Consider the following 20,908-nt stretch of genomic DNA (forward strand, 5'->3'; position numbering starts at 1 on the left):
GATCAGTTGCTTAGTCAGAATGAGTCTCTCTAATAAACCGGTGACACCCGCCATGATCCAAACTTGATTATGTAAATGGAGTAATCCGTATTCAAAACCATTATGTAAACAACGCTAATATCCATGTCAGCATTCGACCAACTTCACACTTGGTGGTCTAGAGGTTAGAGCGTTCGCCCAACATGCAAAAGGCTGGGGTTCAGATCCCAGCCGCGACAAAGTTAAGTCGTTTAAAGGGTAGTGATAGTTCCATCGCCAAACGCTCGGCATCAAGTGTGAATACCACGGGTTCTCTGGGATGAACCTAAAAACGGATGTCCCATGTCACAGTAGGTATGGTATGCTAAAGAAATCTCACTGCTCAAAGGCCGTAAACGCCGAACAAATACCTAAATTCGAAGCCCTTCATCGGTCTTGGTGACGTCTCCATATGAGTGAAAACGTTACGCAAGATACAATCAATCAAAATATATTCAGAAATAAATTCAATGTAATGACGTTAAACTTTGCGAAATGCTAACTTTAAATGAGACGGTTGAAACCCCTCTCACTTGAACTAATTTTTCTGTAGCCTCCCTTTGCTTTACGTTTTAGAAAATACTGCAACGTGTCATTGACGTCGATGCTCTTTCTTGAGTGTGTATCTTCTTCACATCAACCTATAATCCTAGCTATCATTTTTTTCAACGAAAATAACAGAGGGAATAAAAAGCAATCCGTACCTTTTATTCACTCCCTTTGAACCATTTAGATATTACAACTAAAGTATAACGAAACAAAACACATTTCTTAACACTCTCTGGCAATCATATGTAAATGGTCAGCATGTCTTTAGACTTTTTCTGATTAGTTCCTTGAAACTATATGTTTAAAATAAAATTCAAAAACACATATTGTTAGCATCCTTAACAAAACAAACACTAAATATATGGTAGCACAATGCTGAAATAATCGGCATTGAATGTTTCTATAGCACCGAAGCTATTCTATTCAACTTAATTGGATAGATGCAAGGTGAAGATAACGAACAGTGATCAATCTCATAAATGCTATAAGCAATATATTCATTGTTAATAGCGTATTTCTGTCAGTGATAAAAATCAAAACAGTATCAAAGATAGTACAGTTCAGTACCCCCATCTATTCAGAATTAAAGTACTACACTGTTCACAGCTAATCTCGCATGTAGCTTTTGATGTTATTATAATTCTTTATTTGATAGCTGTCCAATCTGTTACAGAATGTGTGTAGCACACATTCCTAAAAAATAAGTGTATGTGTGATAATACCTTGCACAATCCTTAATTTTTTAGGGGTACGTGAGATTTTACGGCTAGGTAACACTAAAGCTTTTCAATCAATCGGTGCCTCACCACAGGATCCTTTTGAGGCATACACGCCCCAGTGTGATGACTTACGGAGAGATTCAGATGACTACTGGTTCTGCAGACTAAGGCACTACACTCTCACGGTCTATCACCCCACCTCGACTTGTCGAATGGGAGCCAAGGATGATCCCACAGCAGTGGTTGATCCTGAACTCAGGTTTGCACATGTTTAATGAAACAGACGAAGACAACAAGCAGTGAGCTATACAAAATATAATGCAAAATTGAGAGTAGGGTAAACGCCAACAATTAGAAATATGAAAGGTGAGATCAGTTCCAAACTAGGAGTAAGCACACCAGTTCTATGTCTTATAGAAGTAATGCATTCTAGTTTTACACATTGAATGGTGTTGGTAACGTTAAAAAAAAAAAACAGAAATAGAAAATGGACTTCAATGTGTCAGTTTATAATTGCTATACAACAAAATGAATAGTGACATTAAAATTTGTTGAATATTTGACATATAATTTCTTTTTTTTAAATGCAGAGTTAGAGGAATCCAAAATCTACGGGTTGTCGATGCGTCCGTCATGCGCAATGTTCCTTCCGGAAATCCAAACGCTCCAACCATAATGATTGCAGAAAAAGCGGCAGATATGATAAAAAATATCGATAGTGTGAAATCTATTCGAGAGAAAACCGGACAATTATGATATATATTGATAATGAACATTATTGATGTTGCTGTGAACGAAATATGACTAGTGCAATCTATAACGTTAAATCCATTGAGTCTGGTGCTTCCTAGCAGCGGATATTGCACCATTCGAGCATAATATACATAATGTACATTTACCAATCTATAATATTAATGAAGTTTGAAACTTTACAGAAAGCTGGTTATTGTTTACAAAGCAAAAGGAAGTCACATATTTTCCTGGAAAACGTTTTTAAATGTTATCTTTCCCCAATGTTATGTGAGGAAATTCAAAACTTTGATCATTCACATTTTCCCTTTATCGATGGAGCCATCGATATTGTGTATTCCATTGAGGTCTGGTTCTTCGTAACAAAGAATATACCGTCATTCCAGGATAAATTACATTTACAAGTTTTTTTTAAAAAATTGAAATTTTACAGAACGCTAGTGATTGTTACTAGTGCTTTCACCAGTTTTATTTGTTTGTTTACAGTAGCGCGCAGATTACCTTTCAATATTAAAACTTATACCAATTCATCACAAATGATGCTGATTATTCCTGGAGTAATTTCTATGTTATTCTACTGTTGGTATATCTACAACAACGTTGTATATGATATTTCTATGACTTCGAAAAATATGTGTTATTATACAAATAGTGAAATTATGTATTTTCATATAAATCATATATGTGCCTTATATAAAATAATAATCATAATAAAATACATTCAATACCCTGGAACCATTGGTGGGAATTATGCGGGAGTATCCGAGGATATTTTATATCCCAAATAATAATGTGTATACTTTCTAATAAATGATGAAATTATTTATAAAAAATGATGCTGATTGTACTAATTACCTCGATGAATACAGAAATCCAATAATACAAACTACCAGGTCAAGAGTTGTGAATATATTTCTTCACTATTAATGATGTTTAAGAAAAGATGAAGATAACGAACAGTCATCAATCTCGGAACTCCTATAAGCAATACAAAATAGAGAGTTTGGCAAACATGGGCCCTTGGATATAACGGAAATGGGATCGATCAGATGCCTAGAAGGAGTTAGCATCTCCTGTCAACCAGTCACACCCACCGAGAATCCTATATTTGGATCAGATAAACAGAGTAATCTGCAGTCAGAATAATTGTGTCATGTCAGAATGACTTAACAATTGGCATGAAATACGCCAGATAGCATCTGGGCCAATGACAGATTGTGTCTGCAATCTAGATCGTTATAACGACGATAGAATTTGCGAACGCTGAATATAAACGAGACTGTTTTAAACCCTTGTAACATCAGCTTATTTGTTAGTAGGCTGCCTTAATTCAGAACCTGATCATACCTAGAATATGGTTTTGTGCATCGAATCAGTTGAGAGATATAAGCACCATATGCAGGTGATAATTGAGTATTGGTGCATAAATATGGAAAAAGTATTGTCTTCAGGACCCTTTTATCGCCTTCATTCCGACGTCTATTATGATAAACAGCCTACTATATACTTTGGGCAGTTTTGTATGGGTTTCCATTTCTATAGATTTTTTCTGTATCTACAGGCAGCTGTATGAAAGGTGAAGATAACGAACAGTGATCAATCTCATAATTCCTATAAGCAGTATAAAATAGATAGTTGGGCAAACACGGACCCCTGGACACGCCAGAGATGGGGTCAGGTGCCTAGGAGGAGTAAGCATCCCCTGTTGAGCCCTATATCCTGATCAGGTAAACGGAATTATCGTAGTGAAAATAAGTGTGGCAAGAACGTCTAACAATCGGTGTGAAACACGTCAGACAACATTTGACTCAATGATAGGTTGTGTTGACAAACTAGATCATATAACGACCATATAATTTGCGAAATGCTGACTTTAATTGAGATTGTTAAAACAGCTGTACCATCAACTTATTTGTCCGTAGCTTGCCTCGATTAAAAAACTGACCATACGCAGAACAAGTTCTTGTGTATCGAATCAGATGAGAGATATATGTATATAGTATATATTAGTATCCCACAATGGTTGCACTTTTATTATGCATGTACTTTAGATAGTACTAAATTACAATTTACGTAACTCTAGGTCTCCTATAAAACTTAATAAAAATTGCACACTGAGTACTCAGAATGACTCAGGGTGGGTATCGACGGAGAAATCACATTTTTAAAAGAAGTTATCTGCTCTACATTTGATTTTTATTTAATGAGGGTATTGTAGAAATGACAGATTTTAAAAATGCAACACCTATTTTTTTTGTAGATGAAAGCTGAACATGAGGACCAGTGATCAATCTCATAACTCCTATAATGTAAAACTTATACGGTGCCAATTTTGATGCACCAGATGCGCATTTCGACAAATAATGTCACTTCAGTAATGCTCGACCGAAATGTTTGAAATCCGAAGTAACAATAAACTTGTAACAACTATTTTAGGGAAAAACAGAGTGTTTAAAAGTGGAGTCAAATTCGTCTCAGGATAAAAGCTATGCATAAGAAGAAATTTGAAAGGAATTTCTAAATTTTATCACAGCAATTAAATATACATCCGTATTTTCAAGCTAGTAACGAAATACTTAGCTACTGAGCAGTAGAGACCCTCGGGGACTAACAGTCCACCAGCAGAGGTCTCGACCCAGGGGTTATAATGTAAAACTTGTACGGTACCAATTTTCATGCACCAGATGCGCATTTCGACAAATAATGTCTCTTCAGTGATGCTCAACCGAATTTTGTGAAATTCGAAATAACAATAAACTTGTAAGAGCTAGCTTAAGGAACAACAGAGTGCCAAAAAGTGGAGTTAAATTCGTTTAAGGATAAGAGCTATGCATGAGGGAGACAGATTGATCACTATTCGTTATCTTCACCTTTCATAAGCAATACAAAATAGAGAGTTGGGCAAACTGAGAGCCCTAGACATAAAAAAATGTTATTCTTTCAAACGTACAATCAAACATCGGTTTATTATTTTTAAAATGCACTACTATTTACAATGTAATCGTGCTAATTGTTTACAACGTATACGTAGCATTGCAAGAAATTTTCCAGACGGTATTCCAAAAATAATGACAATGTAAAAACCAATTTCATCATCGTGAAACAACTCGATTGTTGATTACAAATTTACTTACATCTCATTTTTTTATAGAAAATTAAACAATACCCCTTTTACGCAATGGTTTACGAAATCAAGCACTCTGTATGGTGCGTAGGCGTCAGTCAGCGGTCAGTTGTCAGTAGTCAGTCAGCGGTCAGTTGTCAGTAGTCAGTCAGTGGTCAGTTGTCAGTAGTCAGTCGTTTAAACGTCACCTTGCACGATAAGTTGATCGATACGACGTCATCGCGAATCAGGGTCCATAATTGATCGTAAATCGCCGTCGATCATTTGTGAAAACACAATGTAAATAGGCGTTCATATGGCAAAGTCAATTAATGAATAAGTTTACGGCTTCCGCGACGACGGAGAGGCAAACAATAGGACGTCATGGTAAGGCATTTCACCGCAGAACAGTCTCTCGAGTATCAAAACGTCATGAAATTATCTTCAGACAACTTAAACCTAATCATCGATGCTACAGTGTGCAATGGGCGTTTGACAACGGTTCAATAAACGCTAAAACTTGACACCGGTCTCGTTTTCTAACGAATCAAGATTTAAAGTCAGTAATGCAGACGGTAGAATACGAGTTTACCGACGTGTGCATGAACACTACGTGGAACGATTTGGTGGAGGTAGCGTCATGGATTGGGGCGCCATGAACACAAATGTGTCCTTTTAAATGGGTGTTCAGAGGCTCGTGTCTTTGTACACCGTCGAGCTATTGCATATAGTTATCCATTTCCCATAATGAGAAACTCCTGAAGATGTTGTAATGTTTAAATAACAAGATGCTGTGATAAGACAGTAAGACCCCGACAAGCAAGTGTTTTCCTTTATATATATACATATACCCTCCATCTTACTTATGTAACTAGCAAAGAAGCCACAATAGTTGCCATATAACATACATTTGTACACTACACCATATATGTATGTTTGCTGTATACATCACGATGCATTGAGTATTCTGTTCGGTAAGTGTACTGCGTACTGGGGTCATTTCAGACCCTACTTCATAATTCTTTAAATATATTTAAAACAATTGTGGTACTGATCCCAAACTGATATCCATTCCTGTTGCACATATAAGGATCGACGCATTGAGTATTCTGATGGGCAAGTGCCCCAGTTTCATCCCAACTTCCATCATTTTTTATTGTTCAAATATATCTAAAATGGTTGAGATTCACTGATCACCAGGTTTTCGTTCGTGGTTGTTCCACTCCATTTGCCCCTTAAGGTAAAAAATAATTCAAATATGTTATGTGCATTTAAAGGACACTGAAAGATGGCTTGCCTATTGTATAAAATGTAAGAGGGGTTCTGGGAATCAGTTTTACTCGATAGAAACGTCGTTTTTAACCTCCAATTCACCCCGAGGATGTTAATAAAAAAATTAAACCTTATTGCATATCTGCAGAACACCACTAATCCTCTCTCAAAAGATGATTTGGCTGCTATATAAATTGAAAGAGGACTTCTGGTAACCAGCGGTTGTCTCTATATAAAAAAATGTTTTTGCCCCTAATCGGCCCCCAGGGTTAAAATTAAAATTCTGAGACCTTATTCCATATAGATCACTACTAATCAACCTCCAAAAGATTATTTCGCTAAAAACGTATGATAATGAATAGTGATCCATTTCATAAAGCTGGGGGTCACTAAGGCAAACCACATAGTAAAATGTATAAGGGGTTCTGGAAACAATATTTGTTCGTTTTCTCCTTTTTTCAAAGAAATAAAAACAGAGTACAATTGAAAAGCTTGAAACTTTATTGGAAATCGATATGACATCACCAATTTCCTTCCAAACGATGGTTTGGCTCCTGCCTAAATGTAAGAGAGGTTATGGGAAACAGGTTTTATGATCGAGAAAACGTCGTTGTTTTTTTTACCCCCAGGATGAAAATTCCGAAATCTTATTGCAAATCTACAGGACACAACAAACCATCCTCCGAATGAGGACTAGTTACGGCATAAATTGTAAGAGCAGTTCTGGTAAAAAAATAAAACAACATCGTTTTATGAACCCCATGTGGGCTCAGAGCGAAAAGGAAAATTCCAAAACCCTATTGCATATCTAGAACACATCTCCAAACATTTTCCAAAAGATGATTTGGCTACTGTGTGAAATATAAGAGTTATGTAGACGAATTCTTTTTAAATAAAGAAAACATCGTTTTTTACCCCCAGGGTAAATTTTCAAGACACAATTGCACATCTACAGGACACCACCTATAATATTCCAAAAGATTAAATAGTTAATGCTTAAAATAAATGAGGAGTTTGAATATGAATGAAATGTGACAGACGGACGGACGGATCCTGCTAACAACAATGTACAAATTCTTTAGAAAAGGCGGGTATAAAAGCAAAACACAGAGATGACCAGAATGCGGAATCGAAAGTTTTAAGTCGGAGCAGTCGCAGTATCGCAATCAGGAATAACTACAGATCAGCTAATGATTCATGACAATACGTTATTGATTCTATTTTACCTTTAAGACACCGAGAGGCGAACAGTGTTAACAAATCATTATATTCAAACCATTTTAGCTATGCATGTTTTAACTTTATTCATCTTAATACACCGGTATTGACTGTATATCCAGGGGTCCGTGTTTGTCCAGCTCCCTAGTTTGTGTTGCTTATGTTGTGTTGACACCAACAGACAAATCAAGTTTAATTGAATGGATTTCAAGTGCAAAAGAGTCATGTTTAGAACACTGTAGCTCAATAACAAGACTTGGTACCCCATTTTGTCTTATTAATTTCCTAATTCTCCTTCAATGTAGAAATCAAAAATATATACACTTCCCAAAAATGACATTACTCCATTACTCCAAATCTCAGGTGCGAACCTCTATAAGGATTTGAACTCAAACATGTAACCTCGCTATTACATTCGAATCCCGACCAGGACAGACCCAAGTCGTTAAAATGGGTAGTGATAGTTCCATGGACAAACACTCGGCATCAGGTGTGAGTCACGGGTCCTCGGAGATGACCTTATAAACAGATGTCCTGTGTCACAGTAGGTGTGGCACGCTAAAGAACCCTCACTGCTCAATGACCGTAAACGCCGAGCATAGGTCTAAATTTGAAGCCCTTCACCGGTCTTGGTGACGTCTCAATATGAATGAAAAATTCTCGAGCGAGACGTTAAGCAAGATACAATCAATCAATCAATCGAAATTACATGTACAAGGTATCAGTTATCTGGCAAAGTGATGGTTACATGGAGATTTGATATTATTCTTAAGGAAAACATAATTGAAATTCATTTCATCTTATGAATAGAATATTTTCTGATTCGTACTTTCATTTGAAAGGAATATTAAAATGACCTCGGATAATATTTTCATAGGGTGAAAATGACTATGCACCCTTTTTTCAGGGTATGATAAAACACGAACTACCATAGGTAAATAACATGCGTCTCATATAGAGTGTTTTTCTTTTGTTGAAGTGCGATGTGTACAAATTAATGAGTGAACCTTTCTACTGTAGAAACCTGTATATGTTGGATTAACAAACTGTGGACACTGGCAGAGTGGAAACAAGAACGCATATTTGGTAATAAAAATATTTAGCAAATGTCATTAGGCTACGATCCCTACGACGTCTTTTGATACGGCGATATGGTGATGATGACAATAATGCTGGTGAATACATTAATGTAATAATGAAAATAATGATAGTAATAATAATGATCATGATCACGATAACATAATAGTAATAATGCAAAACACTTGAATGTATCGACGTTTTTCAAATCGCAATGATTTACGGCAGGCTGGGTTTAAAATAAATAGGTCACTACTGCTGGCAATTGCATTTTCCTCAATGTAAAGTACATACGCTCGACATTGATGTTTTTTGTCATTTTAGTTGCAATTTGTATTTGACTTCATTGTTGTGGGGATTTTTAGGAGAATATGGTACTGAAGGCGGCCGTGATTGTTTTAATCCTTGCTGTAGCAGTTATGTATTTCACAAAGAACAGAAACAACACAGATGAACAAATTTTGTTAAATTCGTCCTATGATTACATTATACGTAAGTAAAACCAGTATCTACTGAAATCATAAATTCATTTAAAATAGACGAGCACATCTAGAGAATATCTAAATGAAGTTGAAAAAGAATTTCGTAAGATGTTTATTTTCTTTGGAATAATATTTTCATAAATCCTTATTTCAATGACCCTGTTCTTGGAATTACTTAACGTCTCATACGTTTTCATGAAAAACAAAATAGTGTATATGTAAAACTTATAAGGTACCATTTTTGATGCATCAGATGCGCATTTCGACAAATAATGTTTCTTCAGTGATGCTCAACCAAAATGTTTGAAATCCGATATAACAATTATTCAGTAAAAACGATGATAATATAAAACGTCATTCCCTCCAATGGTTCTCAGTAGGAGCAGGTTCCGCTGGATGTGTTCTTGCAAACAGATTGTCGGAGAATCCGGAATCCTCAGTACTTATCCTAGAAGCCGGTGCTTCCGAACTTGAAAATGTCAATATCAGTATCCCATTTGCCGCCGGAAGTGTACAGTTATCAAAGGAAGACTGGATGTTTAAAAGCGTACCTCAGAAAAAAGCATGTTTGGCAATGCGTGACAAGGTATATTTCTATTAATGTACCATAATCACAAGTCCTCTTTCTGACTGACAACTCAAACAATGATTTGGGTATTTTGACAGCTATGATATCTTGTTTGTATGTTGAAGTGCCATAACAAAATATATTGTACCTATGAGTGGCTCACAGGGTTGTAACATTGTGTTTGTGCTATTACCACACCGCCTACCGAGAGTATTTATGGTCACATTAAAAAGACTCGTGCCTTTCGCCTCCAATGCTGGGCGCAAGGCAATACAGCATGCACTATCTCATTTTCATATGTTACGCATGCCTTCCTGCCGGGATCGAGAATCGGGAACCCTAGCCTCTATTGTTCTTTCTATTTTCCAAATGAACCAAATTGTGATTACTATTTGTATATGTACATGGAATAATATATTTGGAATTTAGCGAAGTGCCTGGCCACGAGGAAGAGTTCTTGGAGGAACTAGTAACATGAACTACATGCAATATATCCGCGGCAGTCGTCATGACTACGATGGTTGGGCAAGAGAGGGGTGTACAGGATGGAGTTATAGAGACGTTCTCCCATATTTCATCAAATCAGAAGATGTTCAGATACCGGAACTTCAAAACTCAGGTTGATATATACATGTCAACTGACAAGATACCGTTTTCGTCACTTTCAGTCAGTGATCGATTTTGTATAATAACTAGTAAATATAAATTGTAGAAATGTTTAGCCCCTAACCACCTTTAGAAATTTCACACCCATGCAAGTATCAAATCTAATCAGGAGAAAATTTAAATTACGATTATGATAAAATGAAGAAAATCTAAAGAGCAAGGCGATAATTCGTTTTTTTTGGGGGGGGGGGGGTTCTACAAAAAATATTTATTTGACGCATATGATTGTTATTGTTTTTCATTTATTTATTTGAATATATTGGGAACTACCACCTTATCAACCCAAATATGCGTTATTGTAACAGTGGTGTACCTTTGTAAAAAAAAAAATAAAAATAAAAAAAATAAATTGAATCGGTCTCATCATGTTTGGTTACACCCGAATTGTTTAGATTATATATAATCATTGGAAATCTAAACATCGGTATTTATTGGACAATTAATTGGTGTTATGTTTCAAAGATTTACTAAAGGATGCGTGTTTTATGATTAAGTTCTATCTTGTGACAATTTGGTTTATTATGTATGCAACTAAATCAAAGTTAGAAGCTCTCAACTCTAACTGAGATAGGCATATATCATGTAAACTACTTTTATTGATTGTTGACAAATTGATGTTCATATAAAGATAAGACAGTCTTCGCCTCATTCGTAATGGCTGTGTGCTAGATTATATTTTTTATTGCGGATGGACAGGGCCACATTATAAAATTTCTCATAGTTTGTTTTTCTTAATTCATCATAGAGCACACATCTTGTTGGACAGGTCAATAAGGATCCCTACTCCTCCTGACACCAAATTCCAACCCTGGCATGTCCGGGAGTCAGCGTTCCACTGTCTCCATTTTGTATTCGTAATATCATTTACGAAAGTAATTAATTTGCGAATACAAGCTATTACTGAGTCAAATGCTGTGTGGCGAGCTACATATCATTTTTAGACCATTCTTTACATATTGATGTTGACTATGAATTACTCCATTATAGGACACCCGACATGTGTGACCTGTCATCAGAGGATGATTACTCGTCCTAGCACCTGATCCCACCTCTGATATATCCAATGGTCCGGGTTTACCCTTCTCGTCGTAATTTTGTATTTTTGATAGAATTGTGAGAATGATAACTGTTTGTTATCTTCGTTTCTTAATTAATCGCTGTTTGCTCTCATTAGATAGTCCGAATAGACAGCTTTATGTTTTATCAAAAACAATAGAGTATATGTTTGGAAATAAAAAACGATGTAATATCATTCCAATAACATTATTGAGTAAATGTAATTCAAATGTGCATTTGAGTATTTATTCGCTCTAAGTAAATATGTGACCTGAAATAAGCGCAAATTTAACTCACCTTTGATAATGGATTCAGGTTTTCGTTTTAGAGTGTTTTAAATGTCAAATGTAAGTTTCACATTTCAGCACCTCAAAACACGCCATAATTATTGTTAGATGTCAAACAATAACAATGTTTATTTGCATTACTTATTAATTTTTATATTTTGTATGATCAGAATACCATGGAAAAGGCGGTTATTTGTCGGTCAGTGACGGGACTGCCACACCCCTCAATAAGAATGTATATGCCCGAGCAATGGAAGAACTCGGATACCCCACCACAGATTGTAATGGCAAATCACAAATAGGTAAAATAATAACATTCTTGAGTTTCAGTGGTCTATAAATATATTATCACCTCGATATCTTGTCAGCTTCTGCGTTATATTATAGCGTTACATTGAGGGTGGCATTATAAAAAGTTTAGCCATTTTAGTTCATCAATTAGGTAACATGTAGTTGATCAACTGATGAATTATTCTACTTGTATTGTCTTCCACATATGACAAGGTATGCAAACAATAAAAATTGTTTTCGTTTAGTTCTTAAAATTTCAGTAAATGGTGTGGTGTTCTGCACTTGAAACACACATATACATGTATTTAAAGCCATTTTATTTGTGGTAGGTTTTATGATGATTGAACACGATTGACAGATACATGAATTGGCTTCAACTTTTATCTCGAACATAGAACTATAACAGTACACACAGCGACATACAAATTGGTCACATGGTAAGCAACATTTACAACAGCCAATATCAGTTTCATTTTTCTATTGTTTTCGAAGTCCTGAGTAATTCTACTGGACAATTTCAGAAACAATTTTAAATGATTATGTTCAAGCTATTATCACAGTTAGCTATACTTACTTGGCTGTATGACGCACGCTATGTTTACATTCGTTACAGTCCCCCGGGCAGACTTATTATGTAAAATCATGGTTTCTGACATCTGGTTGTTTGTATTCTTATCAGAGGATATAAAAAGGTATTTAATATTTTTTACCTGAAAAGGGTGGCGGCTGGCGAAATGATTTTGGTGTTATATCGGATTATAGCGTGTATATAAATTCGTTCTGCAAATTTTGATGGCAGTATCCAAGGGTGGCGATATAACGAGTGATGATATAGCGAGGTGACACTGTATACATAATTGAAATTTATATTCAAAACAGGATGAATCTGATTTTATACATAAATAGAATACAACTATATGCACCTTATAGTCAGTTAGATACTTCGAAGTAATCACTATTTCGTATTTGATATATTTTAATTCTGTCATAAATGATTAACCAAAGAGGAAGATGGAATCGTAAATCCACGGCACAAGTATTATGTTATAATGCCCCTTCCTAGAGCAAGAAATTAACAGATAAATATTTAACATCATAATTACTTAGAAAAACATCAAAATTATCTGAAAAGTTTAGATTGAAGGGAATATTCTTATTTATAGTCCTCTTGCCTTTTTTATTGGTGTAGAATTCACATTTTGACTTTGACGCAAACACCCTATGCAGTGTCATATTTCATGAATCATTAATATTCGCCGGCATTCCAGTGCTTTCCATGATCGGGAAGTCGTGAGTTTGAGTCCCGATAGTGCAATGGCCGTGCACAGCTATGTTAAGGCTTCCCGGAGTTTGAAATGCGTTCAAAACATACATTGGATTGCGAGATCGGTTTTTGGTTTTCACTTGTAATTTATATACTTAAGTACAGACAATTTAAATAGAAGGTTCTCTCGGCTATATATTAGCATATCTGTGATGATATCACATGACTTCGTTGATCACGTGACGGTCATTTATAATTGTTTGAAGTGTTTTACATAAATTGCTTCAGCGAAGCTCATTTAACAATTATTTTTAACTTTTTGTTTGATAAATAAACTCATCGTATCCTTGTGTATCCAAAATGTGCTTGGGAAAAATGGCAGTACTACTTGCGTGCAAAATACACGTGTTTCATGAAAAGTTCAACTTACCGACACACTTACCTACACATTTGGGGGTAATCTGTATTCAAACAAAGCCATCAAACATTTAACCAAGCAAGATTCGGGTAGAGAACAAACTCCTCTTACGATTTCCGTAAAAGATCTCAAATGAATCCTCAATTGCCTGCGCTAGACTCTTTTATAAACACATCATAAATTCTACCTCTCATCACTGGTATAAAATAGAGTACATTTCAAAAGTATATTTTTCGAAAACAATGTAAACACGCTGAATTTCAATCAAGGGTAATTAAACAAACTATTTTGAAATATTCGGACATATAAGATATTAAAATACAATTCAGACACGTGAAATTTGCAATAGCGTTCTGACATCTTATAGTCAGTTTGAAATAAGGTTTGAAGTTTTTGACACTCTCCCCGTCATAACAGCTCAAGTTTGCAGTGACTTGACGTCATTTTCCATTATGACGTCATACATTGGTAGTTCAGAGAAGTAAAGGCATAAAGTGCACTGTAATATTCTATAAGGGAATCCTTAACCTACCCGCGTGTCAAACCTACGACGCAAAGATAGGCAGTGATTACTCCTTCGCCAAACACTTGACATGTAGTAGTAAGAATGACGGTCTTTCGGAAAAAGAGTCTATCTACGAGTATTCCCTATCGTCACAGGCTTTGTGACAACCCTCAATGCTTTGACCCTGGGCGCTAAGCAGAGGTTCAAGTTTTAGTACTTTAGTTCTACAGCTGGCGATGTCTCAATACGTGCCTAAAGGACATAAAAGCAAACAAGTAAACAAATACAATCATTTAATTTATGATTTCTTATCAATGAATTACATTGTCCCTCTGGTGTGTCTAGGGGTCCGTGTTTGCCCAACTCTTTATTTTGTATTGCTTAAAGGTGTTATGAGATTGATCATTGTTCGTTATATTCGCTTTTCATTGTATCAATCCTAGGTTACTGCTCGTCTCAGGAAACGGTTAATAAAGGAGAGCGTTACAGCAACGCCAAAGCCTTTCTAAGACCTGTCATGGGACACAAGAACCTTCACGTCTCCATCAATTCTCATGTTACAAAGGCATGTACATAATTATTGATTATTAATTAGCTTTAACTACTTTCTTACGTACTTACTTACAAACATATTGTATCAGTGGTATTTATTTGGTGTAAAAAGAAATGAGTTTTTCTTAGATTCTGATCAACGACAAGAAGGCAGTGGGTGTCATGTTTGTGAACGACAACAGGAAGCACGTGATAATGGCAAACAAAGAAGTTATAGTCTCCGCAGGAGCTGTCAGTTCACCCCAGATCCTGATGCTGTCTGGAATAGGACCGAGGGAGCATCTAAAATCAAAGGGGGTACAATATAATTATCATTAATATGGTTTCAGTTACAAAACAAGGCTGGAGATAGAAAACACACAACTCATTTACTAATAATCATATCCAAAGAAAGTACGTTGTCAAACACCACTCTGATTCGACGCACAAGTACTCTGAAAAAGAAATATGCTAGAGTTTCTCATTGATAATATCTTCGAGGTCTTTGGTGATCAGGTCTTCCAATAGTCTGTTGAAATCCCCATGGGCACGAATGGTACTCCTTTGTTAGCTGGCCTGTTTTTATATTCATATCAAGAATTATTTATTTAAAAACTTCTACCTGAAAAGTAAATGCAAGGTGAAGATAACGAACAGTGATCAATCTCATAACTCCTACAAGCAATACAAAATAGATATTTCGGCAAACACGGACTCCTGGACACACCAGAGGTTGGATCAGGTGCCTAGGAGGAGTAAGCATCCCCTGTTGACCGGTCACACCCGCCGTGAGCCCCATATCCTGATCAGGCAAACGGAGTTATCCGCAGTCAAAATCAGTATGCCAAGAACGGCTTAACAATCGGTATGAAACACGTCAGACAGCATTTGACCCAAATGCGAGGTTGTATTGACGAACTAGATCGTTATAACGACCATAGAATTTGCGAAATGCTGACTTCAATCGAGACTGTTGACATCCCTGTACCATCAACTTGTTTGTCAGTAGCTTACCTCGATTTAAAAACTGACTATACCTAGAATAAGCTCTTGCATATCGAATCAGTTGAGATATATAAACACCATATGCAGGTGATAATGGAATATTGCTACATAAATATGGGAAGTTGACGATGGAGAAGCTGAAATCATCCCGTTTGTCATACAGTTGAGTTGTTAGTTTGCCGTTAATGTCTACTTTCAATAAAATATCTAAGTATGAAACAGAAGTGGACATGATGTATTAGTCGTAGAAAACATTGTGTTCTTGGTTTTAGTTTTACAGCGATTTTCAAATTACGCAATGTTCAACGTATTTCAATACATAACCTATCATTGGGTCAAATGCTATCTGGTGTATTTTATACCGATTGTTAGGCCGCTCTTGGCACACCGATTTAACTACGGATAACTTCCTTTACCTGATCAGGATATAGGGCTAATGCCGAGTGTAACCCGTCGACAGGGGATGCTTAGTCCTCCTAGGCACCTGGTACCACCTCGGATATGTCCAGGTTTCCGTATTTGCCCAACTATCTATTTTGTTTTGCTTATAGGAGTTATGAGATTGATCCCTGTTCGTTATTTTCGTCTTTCATAAGTCATGTGTAGGGAATATTTTGATAACTACATTTAATTACCTAAATGATCGATCACTGTAACTCTGTGGTAGAATGTTCGCTTCGTAGCCGGGGGACGTAACATCGAGTTCCGCTTTTGCCATGACCACGTTAAACCCAAGACATTAAAATCTTAATATGGAGGTCCCGTGTCGTTGATGGCATTGGCATGAAAAAGTACAATCACCCCTATTGCCCTGTGAAATACTCCCTACGGGACGTAGATAAGCAATCAATTAAATAGATAAATGCAGTCAAACAAAGTTATTCAACTGTCAGTGAGATAAAAAAATGATTTATTTCTCAGCACGCAATTTAAGACATTCAAACATTTTTTGTAATAATTGTCTAATTACGTTGAGTGTATGTCAAATTTAGGTATTTTGAGCAAAACCCATGTTGAGGGCACGGCGTTTATCACGGACGACGAAAATCTTCCGCCTCATTTACAGTTTCACTTCTTCAGCTTTTCTTACGTTCCAGAACTCACTCAGCAATTTATAGAGATGCTTAATCTAAATTTAAAGGTATTTACCCCATATTTCTTCTAGGGGTGCACTTGTCGTTAATTTCAAATTGTAAATTTGCAGACAAATTTGCAAATCTGATCAATTCCAAATGATTTCAAAATCATTTCCTGTAAGATGACATGATTTATATATCATTCAAAACTGAATTTCATACACCTGTATAATTGTTCGTTGACTAACATAAAAATATTAGTGACATATGTATTCTATTTTGTAAATACAATGCGCTCTGATTGTGCATTTAAAGTTACAAGAAGGCAAAGAAAAGGAATTTCAAAAAAAGAAAGACAGAAACATAGGAACATTTATCGTGCTACCGATTCTTCTCCATCCCAAAAGTAGAGGGATCATACGTCTTCAGAGTGATGATCCTTTTGATCCGCCACTAATAGATCCAAACTACCTTGATCACCCAGACGACATAAAGACGTTCTTGAGGGGTATGTATATTCTAAAAACAAAGATAAAGATAGCAATCGGTGATCAATATCATAACAGCTATAAGGAATATAAAAGAAAGAGTTGGGAAGCATGTATCCCTGACGTACCAGAGGTAGGATTAGAGGAGCAAAAAATCCCTGCTGACCGGTTACATCCGCCGTGAGTCATATGTATTGATCCGGAAAGCAGAGTAATCCGTGGTCAAAATCAGTGTGTCGAGAACAGCCTAACAATCGGTATGAAACACGTTAGACAGCACTTGAACTAATTATCAATTCAAAACGATACTCAGTAATTTGCTAAATGCTGAGTTTAAATGAGACTTTTGAAACTCCAACAACCTTAACTTATTTTTTCTGTAGGTTGTCTTTGCTTTACAAAGTTTCCGAGACTGCGAATGCATGGAATAATGATAAGCGGTGCAATGGGTCGTCGACGTCGATAATCTTCGAAAATTGTCTTCCCATTGAACCCATCTTCCTAGCTTTAATATTATTAACGAATAGAGAAAGAAATGGGGACCAATTCATACTTTTTATTTGTCTCCTTTTGGATTCTTTCGATATTACGATGAAAGGGGAGCAAATTGAAATACAGTGCTAAGCCGTGACCACAACTATCGTCGGCGATCAAATGAAAACTGTAAACTTTGTATAATAAGTCACTTTGAAAAATGCATTTTAGAAGAAAATATTACATTAAAACATTTGCTTTTGCATTCTTGTCAAAAATTGTAAAACATTCTAGCAGAACCAACATTGCGATGATCGACAATAATTTCAACAAATTTGCATTTTACCTGTCGAGGAACTAACCCCAGCATCCGTTCGGAAATATGGTACTGTTAGGGTAGATAATTATTTGTGTGTGACCTCAGTGCGTCTTCTCGATCGAAGAAGATGTTGACGTCAAGGTATAGGGATTTGATATAAAATTATTTTGATATACACAATGCTCTATGATATAACCCATGTCTACCCTGACATTCTTATTGAAAGATGTTTAATCTGTTGTCAAATATGTGTATGGCACATTCTTGATTATACAGTGTACTTGAATTTTTTATAATACCTTGCACATTCCTTTATTTTGTAGGAGTACGAGCTATTTTACGACTTGGTGACACTAAAGCTTTTCAATCAATTGGTGCCTCACCACATGATCCTTTGGAGGCATACACTCCCCAGTGTGATGACTTACCACAAGGTTAAGGCGAGTACTGGTTTTGCAGACTGAGGCATTACACCTACACGGACTATCACCCGACATCCACTTGTCGAATGGGAGCCCCAGATGATCCCACAGCGGTGGTTGATCCTGAACTCAGGTTTGTATTTGTGAAATGAAATGCATGAAGATGACTAACAGTGGTGTATTTATGGTTTCCTATATATAATACAAGGAGTGGAGGAAGGGATAGTCAGAACTATGAATTCACTAGAGATCAGGTCAGGTGCATAAGAGGGGCGTCCCCTGTTGGCCGGTCAAACTAACTGTAAGGCATAAAAACTGAAGATAGTGAACATTAATCAATCTTATAATTCCTATAAAGAACGCAAAATTACGATTAGGGCACAACATATCTCCTGTATATATCGGTGGTAAGATCTAGTACCTATGAGGAGTAAACAATCTCCTGTTGATCGTTCACATCCGCCCTGAATCACATACCTTGATTAGGTAAACGGAGTGAACAATATTCAAAACAGTATGTAAAGAACTTTCTAACAATGCGTATGAAAGACGTCATTGACCTGATGACAGGTCGTTTTACTAAATTAGATAGTTATAGTTACCATAGACTTTGAACGGGGCTGTTGAAACCCTGTATCATCAGCATATTTGTCAGCAGCCTGCCTGAATGTAACACCTGATCATACACAGACTACTCAAGTACATGTTGAATCAGTTATAGTAATTACAAACCATATGCAGATAATATTGGAATATTGTTACATAGATATGAGGAGTTTACGATGACGAAGCTGAATCCATTCCCTTTGCCATATACTTAAGTTGTTAGTTTGCAGTTAACAGGTATGATCAATACAATATTCAGGAACGAAGCACATATGGAAGACTGTATTTTTTATGAGTTCATTAAGATATATCGCATCGACATATGATTGACAATGATAATTATCTATAAATAAAACATCGTCGATATTTCCAAACGTCAAGTTGAAGGCAACAGAAAGCGGTTATTTTCTTCTCAATTAAACGTTTTTGTATAAATTCCACCTCGAAAGAATAAGGCAACAGAAAGCGGTTATTTTCTTCTTAGTTAGACGTTTTTGTATAAATTCCACCTCGAAAGAATATAAAAACTTCTCAGCTAAAAATGTAACATAATTCCTGCCCATGGGAATTTCAAGGGACTATTGGAAGATATAATCATCGTACATATTGTCAATGAGGAACACAAGCATCTATTTTTAATTTAGAGTACTTTTGCATAAAATCAAGGTGGTGTTTAGCAACGTAGTTTTTTTGGATGACTGTTCACCAAATATAAGAATTTCTGTGTTATTCTTTATTAACGAAGTAGGAGTCTATACTATCAAAAGCCTAGTCTTTGATTTCTTATGAGGAATGGTCATGTACAATATCGAAAAGTCATGCTTTTTGATGTTGTTGATTTTGGAAAAGTAATTTGATTTCAAATCTACTGAAAGTTCCTTGAAATGCTTTAGAATTCAAAGTTGATTGATACCACTTCTTTGAGATGTTGTGCCACACTATGTTTGAAGGTTTTATTTCGTCTCAGTTAATGTTTTGGTGAAAAGCAAATATAGCAACTTGGCAGAACATTTACAGGATCCAGAAATGTATCTCTGTAATGTTTTTTTCTGAAGTTATGAAATCCAGTATAGATCATATATCTTAATGCATTGATGTATCGATTTTCACTAAATGTATTTTATACATTAAATGAAATTGGTGATCTTTAAAACCAGAAACAAACAATGGACTTAACTGTGACAGTTTATAATCAAACTACAAAAAGGGGTATTATAACACAATTTAGTGAATTATTGACATTTTTTATACAGAGTTAGAGGAATCCAAAATCTACGGGTTGTCGATGCTTCCGCCATGCGCAATGTTCCTTCCGGAAATGTGAACGCTCCAACCATAATGATTGCAGAAAAAGCGGCTGATATGATTAGAAATATCGATAGTGTGAAATATATTCGAGAGAAATCTGGACAATTATGATAGGTGATGTAATGGTCAATTGTAGTAAATGATGATACTCGAAAAGTCCAAAGAGAATCTTCCATAATGAATATATTCTGTGATGTTGAAAGGAATGAAATATGACTAGTGAAATCGATAATATGAAATCCAACGAGGCCTGGTGCTTCCCAACATAGAAAATGCCATCATTCGAGCATAATATACATCATGTACATTTACTAGTCTATAATTTTCAAGAATTCATTTATATATATGTTTTGAAATTTATCACAAAATCAACAAAAATTGATCGACTTTTTCAAAAATTCCACATATTGTAATGATGTGATTAGAAAAATAGAAA

General features: G+C 35.8%; 1 protein-coding gene and 1 pseudogene across 1 annotated transcript; both read left to right on the top strand.

The window, feature by feature from the left end:
- LOC130046426 (uncharacterized) overlaps positions 1-20,908 on the top strand; it is a 37,868-nt pseudogene that overhangs the window by 9,143 nt on the left and 7,817 nt on the right.
- Positions 8,598-14,866, top strand: LOC125676680 (glucose dehydrogenase [FAD, quinone]-like). The gene is made up of 6 exons (XM_056160193.1): positions 8,598-8,715; positions 9,072-9,198; positions 9,566-9,774; positions 10,186-10,375; positions 11,936-12,067; positions 14,687-14,866. Exons 2-6 carry the CDS (start codon positions 9,078-9,080, stop codon positions 14,818-14,820), a joined length of 786 nt encoding a protein of 261 aa, XP_056016168.1. The 5' UTR covers positions 8,598-8,715; positions 9,072-9,077; the 3' UTR covers positions 14,821-14,866.

This window comes from Ostrea edulis, chromosome 3 (assembly GCF_947568905.1).
Source record: "Ostrea edulis chromosome 3, xbOstEdul1.1, whole genome shotgun sequence".
Taxonomy (NCBI): Eukaryota; Metazoa; Mollusca; class Bivalvia; order Ostreida; family Ostreidae; genus Ostrea; species Ostrea edulis.